The 16150-nt window shown below is 33.1% G+C and overlaps 2 protein-coding genes across 2 annotated transcripts; one reads left to right on the top strand and one right to left on the bottom strand.

Moving 5' to 3' along the window:
- The first annotated feature begins 784 nt into the window (after positions 1 to 784).
- Positions 785 to 2373, top strand: LOC112279721 (uncharacterized). The gene has a single exon (XM_024514394.3). It carries the CDS (start codon positions 785 to 787, stop codon positions 2273 to 2275), a length of 1491 nt encoding a protein of 496 aa, XP_024370162.1. The 3' UTR covers positions 2276 to 2373.
- Positions 2374 to 2459: 86 nt separating this feature from the next.
- Positions 2460 to 4825, bottom strand: LOC141045163 (uncharacterized). The gene is made up of 2 exons (XM_073532605.2): positions 3111 to 4825; positions 2460 to 2848 (listed from the first exon to the last, which is right to left on the bottom strand). Exon 1 carries the CDS (start codon positions 3531 to 3533, stop codon positions 3144 to 3146), a length of 390 nt encoding a protein of 129 aa, XP_073388706.1. The 5' UTR covers positions 3534 to 4825; the 3' UTR covers positions 2460 to 2848; positions 3111 to 3143.
- Positions 4826 to 16150: the final 11325 nt, after the last annotated feature.

Genomic DNA, 16150 nt, shown 5'->3' with positions numbered 1-16150 from the left:
ACACCGCTGATGCTCTTCATTTCCTTCCTCTTCCTCTTCCTCGATCCGAGACGGAGCGAGAGAGAGCGGTGCGCATCGAACGGCACCGGTGCATGAGAAAAAAACTTCCATCTGACTGCTTCGATTCGTCCACATCAATACGAAGAATCACCGCCTTCTTGGAAGTGACGAGAGCCCTTCGGATTGAGCGGCACCACCTCCACTAGCAGGTTATGCATAAAATGATCTGTTGGATCCACAGCGAAACTCAAGCTGCGCATATGACACTTGATGATTTATCCCAGAGGAGCAGTGTTTGTAGTTGTGTGTGCGTGGTTGTGCATATTTCGCAACTTGAATTGGAAGTGCTGGGAGTAGCAGTTGATTGTGCACTATGGCGGCCGTTTCCGCAGCTCTGGGATGTATTGCGCCATCTTCCCTCGCGATTGTCAATAGCCAGGGTAGTTCATTGCAGAGAAACAATGCGGCTGCGAGCTCTTCGTCCTGTGTGTCCCGGACTAGAGCCACGATTAAGGGCAGCTCGTTTTTGGGAGTGAGAGTTGCACCTCAATCGAGTCGCACCTTTAAGAGTTCTGCGTTTGAGTCTCGCAGCTTGATCGCAGAAGGGGGAGGAGTGCGATCCTTTATGGGCTCACCCTCGGGTCCTAAAACGAGAAATGTCTCTGGGCGTATCATTTTCACACCGTTCGGTCCGGTGATCACTTCCGATTCGGGCCCGAGAAGCCAGGCCTGGAGAGAACGGGAGAAGGAGAGAATTCGAGCTTAGCAGGCAAAGTTCCGGAAGATGATCGAGGGACAGATGAGAAATAGGATGATGGACCAGCGCAGCTTGCAGGATCGGGACATGATGCTGCTGAGGGAGTTGGAGCGAAGACTAAGAGCAGCAGCTGCTCAAGGAGATACTACTCATCAGACAGATATTGATGAATTGATTAAAAACTTGGAGGGGAGACTACGACCAATGAAGGAGAATATTGAAAATGAGACCACAGAGCGAGAGAAGACGAGTCCTGAGCAGCCGGGGTACTCGACCACGTACGATTACTTAAACTCGTGGCTCAAAGGATGGGACCATTGCTTGAAGGAGGAGGAATTAAGACTACGAAAGCAAAGGAAGGAGACCAAAAACGAGCAGCAACCTGGAGTCAGTTCTGACCGAGACGTGAAATCTGAAGGTTCAGCATCAACTTCGAAGGAGCCATGTGAAGCAAAAACCGAGGACTCATCAACTACTCTGAAGGAGAAAGACCATGTGAAGAACTCGAGTGAGCAGCCCGACGTGATAAGAGGAGATTCGTCAACTACTTTGAAAGAGGATGACCAAGTGTACACTCCGCAGGATCTTGATGTGAAAGCTGAGAATTCATCATCTGATTTGAAGGAGCAAGACCAAGTGTACACCCCCGAGATGATTCAGGAGATTGAAGACAAAAAGAAGAGATTGTTGGAAGAGGAGTTCAAAAAGCAAAATGTGGAGAGGAAGAAAGCGGAGGCTCCAAACAGCAAGCAGGCTCCTAGCGATGGCACTGTGGTGTACTTGAGGAATGAAGAAAATGGAGCAGATCTCTACTTGGTTGGAACCAGCCATGTCTCTCAACAAAGTGCAGATGAAGTGCGAGATGTCATCAGAAGAGTGAAACCAGATTACGTGCTGGTGGAGTTGGACAGGAAGAGGTATAACTCCATGTTGCAACGACAAAACGGCCAAAATAACCCATTTGCTTTCGTTCAGCAGATGGTGGAGACTTTGACAAATAACAATATCGGCGCTGTTGGAAAGGTTTTGGGCTTGGGTCTTTCAGGTTTCTACTGGTTGCTGGCCTATTGGGGACTGCAACCTGGGCAAGAGTTTAAGGTCGCCATTCAGGAGGGCAAGAAGGCCGGAGCTAAGATTGTGCTAGGAGACCAAGACATTGATGTCACTTTGAAGCATTTTGGAGAGCAGACGTCCGTTGCCGAAGCTCTGCAATTCTTTGCGCAGCCGATGCCTAGTGACATAGCTCAAAAAATGAGCGGTACCACTCCCCGAGCTCCTCGTCAGATGGAGTTCGAGCAACTCCGTGATCGTAAACTTGTGCGCCAGCTCAATGAAGAAATGGAGAAGAAGGCTCCCGCTCTCACGAATATTTTGTTGAGAGAGCGTAACGAGTCCATGACGAAGGCTTTGAGAAACTTGAGTGGTAAGGTTGTGGCCGTAGTTGGCCTTGCCCATTTGGATGGAATTGAGCAGCTATGGCGCGAGGCTAATGAGAAGTATCTCAATAGCACAGAGTGATCGTAGTTGCTTTGGGTTTCAAAGATAGATTATGTAAAGTTCAAAATAGATACTCTCACTTCATGTGGAATGGGCCATTCTTCCAGGCATCATAAATGAAAAAGTTTTTAACTCTAATAGTTAAATAATATACATGGACCACAAACACTTTGTAATTTATGAGTATAACAAGGACATACATGCATCCGATCAAAAATAGAGACCAATGTGGCCAAAGTGAATTGCTGGGAGAGGATACAATTTGCTCTCTCTCATCTAGAACCTATATCTAGTATGAAAATAATGGGTAGGCTAATGTACATATGTGCGAGATCCCAGCGATCCACTGCTAAAGGTGGATTGAAGGCGATCGTATTCCGAATGACGTGAAATTCAAACAAAACATCCAGCAGCGTACCGTTCGCGTTGGTGACGAGGAATAGCAACAGCGCGACCTCGAACCTCCCCTTGAGAAGTTGAATACACTGAGCTAGAGCTGGCCAACCATGGGATCCTTCCAGTGCAGTCACTACATAAGCAAGGTTGCACATCAAGCTGGCATACGCCATTCCCGCTGCTAGAATCAGCCCAACCCTGGTTGCAACAACAAAGATGGTGGCACCGAAGAGAGACTCGGTATGAGAGGCTAACCATAACAAAGAAGCAAACGCAGTGGCGAAGCTTAAGTAAACCAAGCATGTCCACATGAAAGTCAGCATGAGCAGTAACCAAATCTTTGCAAAACGTCAACAACCTCCTCCAATTCGAGTCTCTTACGAGCGTAAGGGAAGGCTACAACGTAGGCTACGCCTGCCTTAAGCAAAGAGGAGAACAAAGCCGAGAATGGAATGTTCACCATGTTCGACATTATGATTTCTGCCAGTCTTCTTTATCCTGCTGCTCTATGGGAGTGGTGCTTGAATCTTTGCTCCGCAGCGAATTGCACACCTCTGATCCAATGATCAATGAAGGGAAGCCGAAGCAGCACATGAGAGAGAAAAATCACAGATAACGGGACTGCTAGGCACAATCCCAAGAGGAGAAGAATACCACTGTATTTCCGAAGGGTCGTCGTGGATTCTTGAAGCAGGTCCAAAATCTGCATTGCAGGTTGATGTTCAGAGTATCCTGCCCATCGAGCACTCTCCAGTTTAGCTTGCTGACTACGGTAAGACAAATACTCCAGAAGAGCTTCCTCATCAGAATCTTCAACAGGTTCAGGGGCCGCGGTTTCAACCATATCAATGCCTGGTTCCTTCATCTCATGCTTCCAATCCATTACCCTAACACTTGCTGTCCACCAATTCAATCCTAATCGCAAATTACGAATTATATCGACCCGATGGGAATCAACACTCTTCTCTGTTTGGTTATTTCATCTCTCGCTAATGATAACGAGCAACTTAAATTCGGGGCCACGGCTCTGCGAGAGCAGGAAATCCAATATATGACCCAGGTCCACGTGAAGTCCCTCATGTACATACGTGCATGACCTGCTCCGACCAAATAAAAATTATCCGATCCTTAAAAGTAAAACAAGAGAACCTGAATACACCATTTTCCCTCCCTCCCTCCCTCCCTCCCTCCACTTGCAGTGCCGCAACCCACACTCCTCACCCAAAAACGTGCATCTACGAAGATTACCCAACAGATCATTGCGACAAAAGCTGCATCGATCGACTCATGGTCGTTAATTCCAACACCATCGCGGCCCAAAAACACAGAGATCTAACCAACTACACCAAATTGGCACATCGGCGACAGTCCCACTGCTTGTCCTCTTTTTCGATCAAAATCAGCAGTAACCATCTCTACCCCTAACACAAAACGGCAACAAAACTCCAACCCCAGAACCAGAATCTTCAAAGACTTGGGCCCTACTAAACTGCAGAAAGACTGCGCAACGGGCAGATGAAAGCCCCCGAAAAACAAATTTCATGTCAACAGACAGAGACAATCCACGCCCCTTCCAATGCCAGCAACTCTTCACAACCCTGCCTACATTGATCGGAAGCCTCATCAATCCAGACACTGGCTGCGAATACCCAACAACGCTCTCCACAAATCCGTGAGAGGCATGCTGAAGGGGAAGGAGAAGCAGGAGCAGGGGAGTGGCGCTGCAAGTCCTTCGAGGAATGAGGCGGATGGGAAGGATCGCAGCGACGCGGGATTGTGCGTGAGTTGCAACAACAGCAAATCCTCGCATTCGGCAACCTTTCCAGTTGCCAAAAAGCTTGGGTCCGATCAAGTCACTCACACTGTCGCACTGCTTGCGACATAGAAGCAGCTCGCAATGGACTTGAACGATGCAGCTGCGTCAAATTAGTCGCGGACGAACAGGCGCCGCACTCTGGGTCATGTGCACAGTGCGACCTCCCATGTACGATTTTCGGGTTCCGGCAGTGCTGAGATTAAAATTCCCGATGCAAATTGCGACGGTCGGCGTGATCTAGTGCCTCTGACGGTGATTGAGTGCCACTCTTCGATTCAATTGATGAGGATGATGAAGAAGAAGACAATGGTCTTGTCAACCATGTTAGACGTAGCCACACTGATTCTTAAGTTCGGAAAAACAATATTAAGAATAGTTCTAATATGGGGATCTTACAATGCCCTTTATCTGTGTTCAGTTGCATCTTCAAGACATAAATCAGAGATACAGTGTATAAGTTTTAACATTGACTTAAGTCAAAAACCAAGACAAGTTGATATAAAACTCACCATCAAAGTTGGGAAAACAATTCCAGAATGTTTTCAAACTAAGGATTCAGATTTCTGTTCATCAATTAAAATTTTAAATTTTTAAATAAATAAATTCTTAAATACACACACACACACACACACACACACACACACGTGTATATATATATATATATATATATATATATTAGAATAAGCTAAATAAAACAATTATGCATTCCATTGTTTTTTGGTTCTACTCTTTGCATTTTTATTTAGTTATTAATCTATGTTTATGCATGTCTCTTCCCGATTTGCATTAAAATAATAATAATAAATATCTGTACATTTCAAAAATTGAAAAAACATTATTTTTTGGTATTTTTGTAACATAATTCACGATTTTTATTACTCCTCAAATATGAAAATAGAAAAAGTCGAGCATGAGGCTGTGGTGTGACAGCCGTCCTAGTGTGAACAGGGAAACTCCACAAAGGGAGTTGTTTTGTGTAGCATTAGGCTGTAGTGTGAACACGGCTGAAGTGTGAACAAGGCTGAAGTGTGAACGGGACCCGATGACTCCGACAGAGGCCCTCACAGAGAACTCTGTCCATCCCGTGGTTCATATTTTGGTCGGTGTGATTTAAAACTGTCCTAACAACCTCATCCAATCACTAATTTTTGTGGAAAAATAGAAAGACATCATTTTTTATATAATTAGATATGCACACTTTGATTCGTCAAAATAAAATATACAGGAACTATTTTTATGCATGTAAAATGCAAAAAATTAAAAATTTATTATATGATAACTATTTTTTATTTGTAAAATCTATATAAAATATGCATACAAAAAATGTACATCTATCAACCTATTAGTAAGTCTTTCTATATTGCCAGCTTGATTTCTTTGTACATTCGTTATTTTCTATGTTTCTAATGATTCTATGTTGCATGGTGATATGAGTTGTCTTTTCAAGTTATGGTGTGGTTCTTTTACTTACTCAAGTGCAATTCACCAAATCTAACTAGAAGCCTCAAGAGATGTTTTCTGACCTCCACATGTTGAGAAGAATCGCTTGACATCATGATAAGAATTTGGCTAATTGGTCAAATATATAAATAGACTAAAAAATTGATTGCAGTTTAAACCATTGTGCTTACACTTTTGCTTGTTTTAGAGATTACAACTCGTTTCAACCTCAATTCACTCTTACTGTCAATTTTTTTGGCTTGACAACTCTCTTTTTTCAACCTTTCATTGTCATTTGTTAATGTTGATTTATTCATGTCTTCTTTTGCTTAATGTTGCACTTATTGTTATGTAGCTAAATGAGTTGAAGGTATTACAAATCATTGATTCCATGTATTATAGTCTCCTCCATAACCTTTTTTTCCACCTTGCTCAAAAATTGCATCAAGATTTTGTATTTCAAGTTTGTGATTCCTTCCATAAGTTTGCATACAATTACTTGCTATGAGTTATGAGAGCTATGAGGCAATTTTTTGTTCAAAGTAGATTCATGTTAGTAGAAGGTAAAAAGTACAAATTCTTGGCTATGAAGTATGCTACAAATGCTATTCAAGGGTTTATAACTATTGTAAAATTTTGTGTACTTTTACATATCACAATACATATCATAGGTTAAATCGAAGGTATATGTATGCATGAACATATAATGCATTGCATTTGGTTGTTATCAAGGACATGAATCTCAAAGAAAGAAAATCATCAATATACTCTTGTATCATTGAAAAGAACTAAAAAGTCATTCAAAGATGATATAATATTGAATTAGAATGGCTATTGCCAAAAACAAGAAGACTAGAAAGTCTTGAAATAAGACTAAAGACTAGAAAGGTATTGACAAGAGTGAAGAAGGCTTTACTCTTACCTCCATATATATTCTTAATTAGAAGCTACGTGTCGATGTCCTATAGGACTTCTAAAACGTGTTGACTTTGCAAGATACATATCTTAACTTAGAAGGCAAGTTTTTTATATGTGCACCACATAGTTAGCTTATTCCGCAAGCTACCAGCACGTAGTTAACTTGTTGATCAAGTTTCTAGCCTATCAATCAATTACAAACACATGTTAAGTTAAAACAATATCTATGAAGCTTATAAGAAGCTTTTCTATAAGGTATTATAAATTTAACTTATTTTTATTTATTTTTATTTACTTCTATTTAATCATATAGGTATTTACTAAAATACGTATGTATATCTATGACATTACCTTTCTTTCTAAAGACAAGTTCTACAAAGAGTGGTCTTCATATGTTGAAGAAATCCAAGATGTGATGAACTATATTTGTCACATATTTTAATCTTTATTCTCTTTGAAGATAGTTGATAGGTCCTTTCAACCATTAATAGTGTTTCATATCAGGGCGAGAAGACCACCTTGTTATTTGATCATTTTTGAGGCCTTTGTAACTTCCTTTGAATACAACATTTGAAATACCATCTTGAGTTGTTCCTACTTCTAATAAAATCACCAAACATCAAGAATCTCTACCAAAGTTGTAATACCAAAGACATTGTATCTTGCCATCTATTTAAAAAAAGTCATATCATTCTTGAGGAACTTCATCTTAGTAACATTTTCTTGAAGGTTGTTACAATTGTAATATCTCATTTGATGAGTCAGCAAATGAAAGTTCTTAAGTTGAATTTTTTGGTTGTTGATTTTCTATCTTTTTAGCATCATAAATACACAAAAACTATAAAGAATGATAGAAGATAGATTTTCATCTTCTTTTGATCATGTTTCTTTTATAGCAAAGATTTGCTATTCTTTATCTTGGTTTTGATGGATTTCATAGATGAAAAGCTTCATTTTTCTTTATTACATTTCTAAGATTCTTTGATGGCTTCCATGTGCATTCACTAATATCATATTTGTGCTAATGAATAAGATATTCTAAGCTATTTCAGTGCCGCTTTAGATCTAAGATTTCTTTCACCTCAAATTCTTGATTATTATCCACTTCTATAGGAAGAGATGGCATTTGTCTTCTTTCCAAAATATTCACTATCTTATATGGCTCAAGAAGAGATACGTGAAATATGGAGTAGACCTTCATAGATTCCAGTAGATATAATTGATAAGCAACAAGATTGACTTATTCACTAATAGGAAAAGGTCTAAGCCTATGATAGTTCAATTTGTCATAAGAATGAGTAGTCTTCATATTACAATGAAGTAACCATACCTTATTACCTATGTTGAATTGTGGTTGTTCTTTTCAATAAGCATCTGTATTAATTTTTTATTGTTCTTGACCTTCCTTTAACTTTGCCTTTGTTATTGCATATAGCTTTGAAAAAAATTTGCCAAATCTTCTTTTGTAAAATTATCAACTTTTGAAAAGTCAAAGTATTAAGTCATGGATGATAACCATAATTGGCAAAGAAAGGTGTTTTTTGAGTGGAAGAATGTATCAAATTATTGTACATAAATTTTGTCAATGGATTGCCTAAAGATAGTGATAGCAATAAATGTACAAAAAAATGGCTGATAGAAGAATGTACCAAATTATTGTACATAAATGGCCATTTCTTCACCTATGATAGATTTTATACATGGTAGAAAATGTGCCATCTTGATAAAATGATCTACTACCACAAATATAAAATCATAAAAATCTAAGATTAGAAGATCCTTGATAAAATCCATAGAAAGAGAAGACCATGGTTGTTCTAGAATAGATAATGGCTGAAGAAGTCCATAAAGTCAATAGCAAGGAATTTTGAATCTTGAACAAGTATTACATGATTGTACAAAGTCTTTGACTACCTTCACCATTTGAGGCCACAAAAAATCTCTCAATATTAGTTTCAAAGTCTTGTTGTATCCAAAATATCTGATTGTTAGAAAGTCATGACAAATTTAAAGAACATGAAATTGTATCCCATCTTATAGAATATATAATCATCTTTTGAAATAGATTAGATTGTTCTTGAACTTGAACTTGGAAGTATCATGAGACCTAAAAGAATTATTCTTGATATCACAGACAAGATTATCAAAGGTCATATTTGATTGAATTTACTTCGTAAACTTTGAATCAACATTTAATATTGATTTTATTGCTCAAATGTGAAAATATTTTAACTTTAAGAAAATTATTTTTTATTAATCAAAAGATATATCTCTTTCTTTTGGTGTAAGATAAGAACGTCTAAAAAAGATGTTCAATAAACCTTGTTATTTTTTGATCAATAAGTGATTTTAAAATCAAATCTTGATAAAAATATATTTCAATAAGTTTGGCGATAATTCAAAACATATGTTGATATGAAATATTTGAGGTTCTTGTGATTTCTATATATGGTGACTAGACTTGAGGTGCTTTCTAAATAATGATGCCATTCTTGAAATGAATTCATGATTACAAAGAACTCTTTGTCGTAGATTTCATAATTAATTTTTGGTGCTAAAAATTTTTTGGAATGAAAAGCTACAAGATGTTATTTATCATCTACTTCCATTTGTGATAATACCACACCTAAGGCAAAGTCTGATACATTTTTTTCCATAAAAAATACTTTAGAGAATTCAAGATGATATAAAATTGATACAAAAATAAACTCATTTTTTAAAGCATCAAACAATGCTTCGACTTCTTTACTCCACTCAAGTTTGTCCTTATAAGTTAAATATGTAAAAAGAACTACAAATTGAAAAAAATTCTTGATGAAGGTCCAATAATAATTAACAAAGTTCAAAAAGTATTGCATATTTTTTATTAATTTTAGAATATTTCAATCTATAATAGTCTAGATCTTCTTTGGATCCATCATTAGCTTTTTGTTGGAAATGATATATCTTAAGAAGTCAACTTGAGTAGTATAGAATACACACTTTTTTATCTTGGGATATAATCATACATCTCTAAGTTTTTGTAACATATGACAAACATGAACTTTATGCTCTTTTGTGTTCTTTGAGTAGATTAAGATGTCATCCAAATAATACACTACAAAATCATCAATAAATTCATGAATTACATCATTCATTAGATGTTGAAAAGTAGATGGTGCATTTGTGAATCCAAAAGGCATGACATTATTTCAAAATGTCTATACTTGGTTCAAAACATAGTTTTTCATTCATTTCCTTCTTTAATGCGTATCAGATTATATTTCCTAATAGATCTATTTTTATATTAATCTTTGCTTGATTCAATTGATCAAGAAGTTTTGAAATCAAAAGTAGAGGATACATATTCTTAATGGTGATTTTGTTGAGTCTTTGATAGTCCATATACATCCTCAAAGATCCATCTTTTTTCTTCATAAATAAGATAGGAGCCTCAACTAGAGATTTAAAATGATGTATGAAATTTTTAGCCAAATTTTCATCAATATATTTTTTAAGTGCAGCCAACTTGTTTTGTAATAAGCTATAGATTGGTCCAAATCGTGGTTGAATTCCTTCATGAAGATTAATGGAATAATCATAAAGATGATGCTTTGGAAGAATATCTATATTTTTCTTTTCAAAAACGACTTGGAAATCTTGATATTGGCTAGGAATACCACTTGACATCTTCTCACCATTAAAAATGGGCATAGCATATAAAGCAAAAGATAACCCTTTTTTTGCACTATGCATTAAATTCTTGCACCTATTAATAAGACTTTGAATATACTAGATTTAAGTATTTTTACTTAACTAATAAGATTTTGGATTAAACTATCAAAAAAAATTAAGATGAAAAAAAATCCAATCTATTTGAGGATTATACTTTTTTAACTAAGATAATTTTAAAATAATCAAATTAGATGAAGATCTTATTACATTAAATATTACTAAGTTATTATGATCTTTAATTGCTACATTTAAAGGAATAGTCTTATAGATAATATCTTCAAAAGATAACAAATGACCATCTATGAATTTTATATATACATATTTTTTTTTTTAACTAATAATATTTCTTATTTTTTGAAAAAATCTTTGTGTATAAAACAAGCTGAGGCTCTTGAATCTAACAAAGCTAAGACTTTGTGATTTTTTGATCCTAAATAAACTTCTATTATAAAATAAGGTCAAGAATCTGAGGAGAGAATAAAACCTTTATTAGGAATTACAAAATATTCTAGCCACATGGTCCTTATTGTAGTTAAAAATCTTATTTTCTAACACATTGTCTCTTTTGGCAACAATACTTATTATTTTGTTGTTACATTATTTTTTTAGACAATGTTAAGGAGTGTATTTAGCTTCTTCATAATATAAGCATAAGCCATCTTGATATCGTTGAGACTTTTTTTGCTCCGTAGAGGTTTTAAAGCATATTGAATTAACTTACATTGATTTTGGCTTTAATGAATGTGTTTCTAAAAATTTAGGAGCTATAATCATTATTTGATTTGTTCTTCTCTACTTAAGTCTTTATTCTTGACATCTTTCAAATAATTAATTATCACATGCAATGGCTTGAGCAATAAATTGTTTCAAAGATTTTGCATTTGGCATTGTCAATAACAAATCTTTTACATTATACTTTAATTCATATCAAAGTTGATTGATAAAGGCTTTTTCATTCTTGTCTATATTGTAAGCTAGGTCTTGGAATTTTGCAGCATATATGATAGCTAACTATAATCATTGTTGCAATGATAAGAGCTTGGTCTTTGCTACTCTTTTTCAATCACTTTCTTTGAATGTGGCCATAAATACTTTAAGAATGAATTCAAATTGTAAAGGAATTGCGAATCTTTTTTCATAAAAGTTGCAAACCAAAAGATAACACTTCCTAATAGTAGTACGCCTATGAATCTGACTTGAATAAATCCATTGGAATATTGAAAGAGATGCAACCTTAGATAGAACTTGACTTATTGCAAAAATCTTTGAAATTTTGATCTTGTTCTATCAAACTTTTCATACATACTAATCCTTATCCCCATCATACTTGTAGAAGCAAAACTCTTTGGATTTGGTTGTAAGGTTGATCTACTTGCTTCCTTCAATTGGACAATTTTTTATTGCAAACTCTAAAATTCTTCCATAGAGGTAAGAATAGTACCTCCACAATTCACATTGGAAATATGTGAGATTTTTACTCCTAAAATATTGAGAGGCTCATGAAGATTTGTAATAATTGCAAATTTATTCTTACTTCCATTGAGAATAGTATCCATAGTCTTTCCTTCTATAATCAACTCAAACGAGTTCAAAAAATTAAATTAGAAGAGGATAATTGAAAATTTTTAATATCAAATAAAAATTTCCAAAAAGAGGAGTAATCTAATCTTCTTAAAAAAAAGATTAATATTAAAAAATAAAATTATTTATTTAAAGGTGATTAGTTTGCAATCTTTAAAATATAATAATAGAAGTGAGATAATCCACTCACTTCTAAAATAAGAAAGAAACAATAAGTTAGTACTTTTCTCAAACTATCTAGGATATAAATCTCAAAGAAAGAAAATCTTCAATATACTCTTGTGATACTGAAAAGAATTAAAAAGTCATATAAATATGATATAGTAATAAACTAGAATGGCTATTGCCAAAAACAAGAAGACTAGAAAGCCTTGAAATAAGACTAAAGACTAGAAAGGCATTGACAAGAATGAAGAAGGCTTCATTCTTGCATCTATATATATTCTTAATTAGGAGCTACATAGTGATGTGCTATAGAACCTCCAAAACATTTTGACTTTGCAAGACACGTATCTTAACTTGCAAGGCAAGTTTTTTATATGTATACTACATAGTTAGCTTATTTCGCAAACTACTAAAACATGGTTAACTTGTTGACCAAGTTTCTAGCCTACCAATCAACTACAAACATATGTTAGATTAAAGCAGTGTCTATGAAGCTTCTAGAAAGCTTTTCTAAAAGATATTATGAATTTACTCTACTTTTATTTATTTTTATCTACTTCTATGTAATGATATAGGTATTTACTAAAATAAATATATATATATATATATATATATATATATATCAGTTGAAAAAAAACATGGATGTTTTAAAAGAGATTTATTGAAATCATGATTCCATTTTATTTTTATACAACAGCTGATATAGAATGCAAGATTTGAATAAAGAGTGAAAGAGATGATGATGTTGAGTGCTGCAAAATTAGAATTATGATACATAGAACAATAAAGAGAAAAAATGTGAAGAAAAGCATGAATATGAAGGGCAATATTAATGTGTTTGTTGAAGTGTATATCTGCTAAACTCAGCTGAGAATGAAGAGGATCAAGATGACACTTGGGAATAAGGGAGGTTAGAATGAGAGCTAGGAATTGATGAAATAAGGGCTAACATTAAGGGATGTTAGAATAGGAGGCATGATTATAATAATGGTTTTTAGAGATGATTCATTTTTTTAATGATGGTTATGATAAGATGGATAGATTTAGTAAAATATATATATATATATATGTATATATATATATGTATTTTTAAAATAATAATATTATTATTATAATTTTTTAAAATATATTTAAATATAACTATTTTAATAAGATTTTATATTATTTTGGTAGTAATATTTCTATTTTTACTATTATTTGGACAATGAATCTAATACACATTGAAGAAATATATCAAGGTAGAACTATATAGAATTGCCAATGCATAAATACTAAAGTTCAAAGATCTATACATACATCTATATTTTGCAGTGATTTCTTTTGAGATTTATTACAAGTCATCATATATGTTAATTTTATAAGAAAGTGTTATTGTTGGAACTTAAAATAAATTATTAATAATATTAGAATTTTAAAATTTTAATTGAAGAAATTTCTTTTGTTTTTTGTGGTTTCTTTTTTATAGCTTTGCTAATAACTAGATATATGTAGCTTATAACAATCAAGTAATAATTATTACAAAGACCATTGTATAGATCAATATTTTTCAATAAATGTTATAGAACAACCACCTTTAAATTCCAACTTTAATGGAAATACTTAATTCAATTTTAATGAGTTAAGGTATTTTACTAGATATAAATTTCTACTATTTATTTTATTTTATATCATAGTTTTATTTGCATAAAAATTAAATTATGTATTTTTGAGAAATATTTTTTAAAAATATTAATATTATTAACATTAATTTCTTATATTATTGGAATTAGCTAATTTATTAAATATACATCATATTAACATATAAGTATATATTTTATTTTATTTAAAGAAATAAATAAATTGAGTATTAATTATTATATTTTAAAAAACTAAAATTTAAAATTCAACTTTAAAATATAATTTTCAAATCATGAATTTTTTTATTTGAGCAAGTAAATATAGTTTTATAAAAATATACATATACGTTAATGTCTTGCAAAAATATTAAAAGTAGATTAAAAGCAACAATTATATCTTCTTCTTTTTCTTTTTAATTTATAACACTAATTATTTTTCAACATAAGAAAATTGATAGAAAAAAATATATAATGGATAAAAAATTACCTAGTATTAAGAAAAAAAACATAATATAAAGTCACCTTATTTATATATTCAAATTTAACTGATAAGTTTTTTAATACAATGTTTGCTTAAGATTATTTCCACTTTGTCTAATATTAATCAAGCAATAGCCTTAACCACTCTCTATCAAATCTTACAATCATATTTTGAACATAATCATCTTATTCTATATGTCTTGCTTGTCTAACTTGTAACTCATCATACATTTGTTTAAAAAATCTATCCAATCATTATTTACAAAAAACCAAGACCTATAGATGATACAATGTTGATTTGTAAGAAGTATGTTTCTGCTCACTTATAGCAATTGGCTTTTCTTGCATCATATACTCTATAAGATTACCACAATTCTACTATACGAAATATCAAAATATCAATGTCTCATTGATCACCATACTTATGCTATCAACAACAATCTTATGAAATCTAATCGTCATTTGTGCTCATGTTCTAGATACATTTTTACTAATATCTTGAACTGCTAATGAATGATTGATTCTAACATCCATAAATTAAACAATATTGGAGCTTGCTTACTTACAACATCTAGCTCCCTTGCAAGATTATTGGAACTCTACTATACCATAATTTAGGCACCTCAAAAAGAACAACCCCATGAAAAATCAAAATAAATTATAAGAGACCTTTTAAGTTGAAACTAATAAAAAGGATGGTTTATAGACAAATTCAAGGATGGTTTATTTGCACAAACATTCTTTGGTATTAGAATTATCTCTTATTAATCTTGTCTTTGTGTATCCAAATATCTTTTCTTATATCAAAAAGTATATGCATTAGTTCTTATTTCTTCACTTAGTTAAATCCATGAATGAAATGCATGTGCTAATTGTTTTTAGTCAAGTCCATGTATGAAGTGCATGTCTGAACTTCTTATTCTTCTCTTAGTTAAATTCATTCAATTCTATAAAACCTTCAATTCAAATGCATGGTCCAATAGAAGGATTTGTATATTGCTTAAGATTTAACCTCATAGTGAAATATATATATATATATATATATATATATATATATATAATCTTCTCTCTACAATATATTTTTGACCATTCAACTTATTCACACATTAAACCAATTTTTTAACGTAATTGTCCTAAAAAAAAGCTTTTAATAATTTTACTAAAAAATCATATTGAGTCTATTGAGTTATTATTCCACTTCTTTTAGGTCCTTAATTGTGAATATAATTCTAAACTTTGGAATCTAGAAGCACTACTATGCATTTCAAATATGTGAACATGAATTTAAATATATTATTCTGATTGCAAATTAGCCAATTCATTTAGATAAAATATAAAATAAAACAAGAAAATAACGATATTATATGTTGACAAAAATATTATCTTCTTTCATTAAAATAAATAAATAAATAAATAAAATCAGAAAAGTAGGTGATGATTGAAACTCTTGAATTAAATTTATGCTAGAAGAAGAAGTTATTTTATTTTATTTTATTTTATTTTTTAAACAAAGATTTAAGAACAAAGGATAACTGCTGTAATAAATATATAAATAAAATAAATAATATGTAGTATGTCGTGTGAAGAATTGGCACCATCAACATTACTTCTCATCACATACTTTCAAAAATTTATGTTTTTTTCTGATTGGGAAAGTTACAAAATCATGCAGTACTTCACATTGAGCACCATAGATTCTTTTCAAAGCCAATTATCTGATAGGGTGTGCATTTAGGGTTTAGCAGCACCCAGATTCAGGGTTTAGGGTTT

The sequence above is a fragment of the Physcomitrium patens genome, chromosome 3 (assembly GCF_059467195.1).
Source record: "Physcomitrium patens ecotype Gransden chromosome 3, ASM5946719v1, whole genome shotgun sequence".
NCBI lineage: Eukaryota > Viridiplantae > Streptophyta > Bryopsida > Funariales > Funariaceae > Physcomitrium > Physcomitrium patens.
The sequence above is the reverse complement of the archived record's forward strand: the minus strand, read 5'-3'. Positions and strand labels throughout refer to the sequence as shown.

Coding starts and splice junctions, on each gene's coding strand:
- LOC141045163 (XM_073532605.2), bottom strand. CDS start 3,533: ATGGATTGGAAGCATGAGATGAAGGAACCAGGCATTGATATGGTTGAA.
- LOC112279721 (XM_024514394.3), top strand. CDS start 785: ATGATCGAGGGACAGATGAGAAATAGGATGATGGACCAGCGCAGCTTG.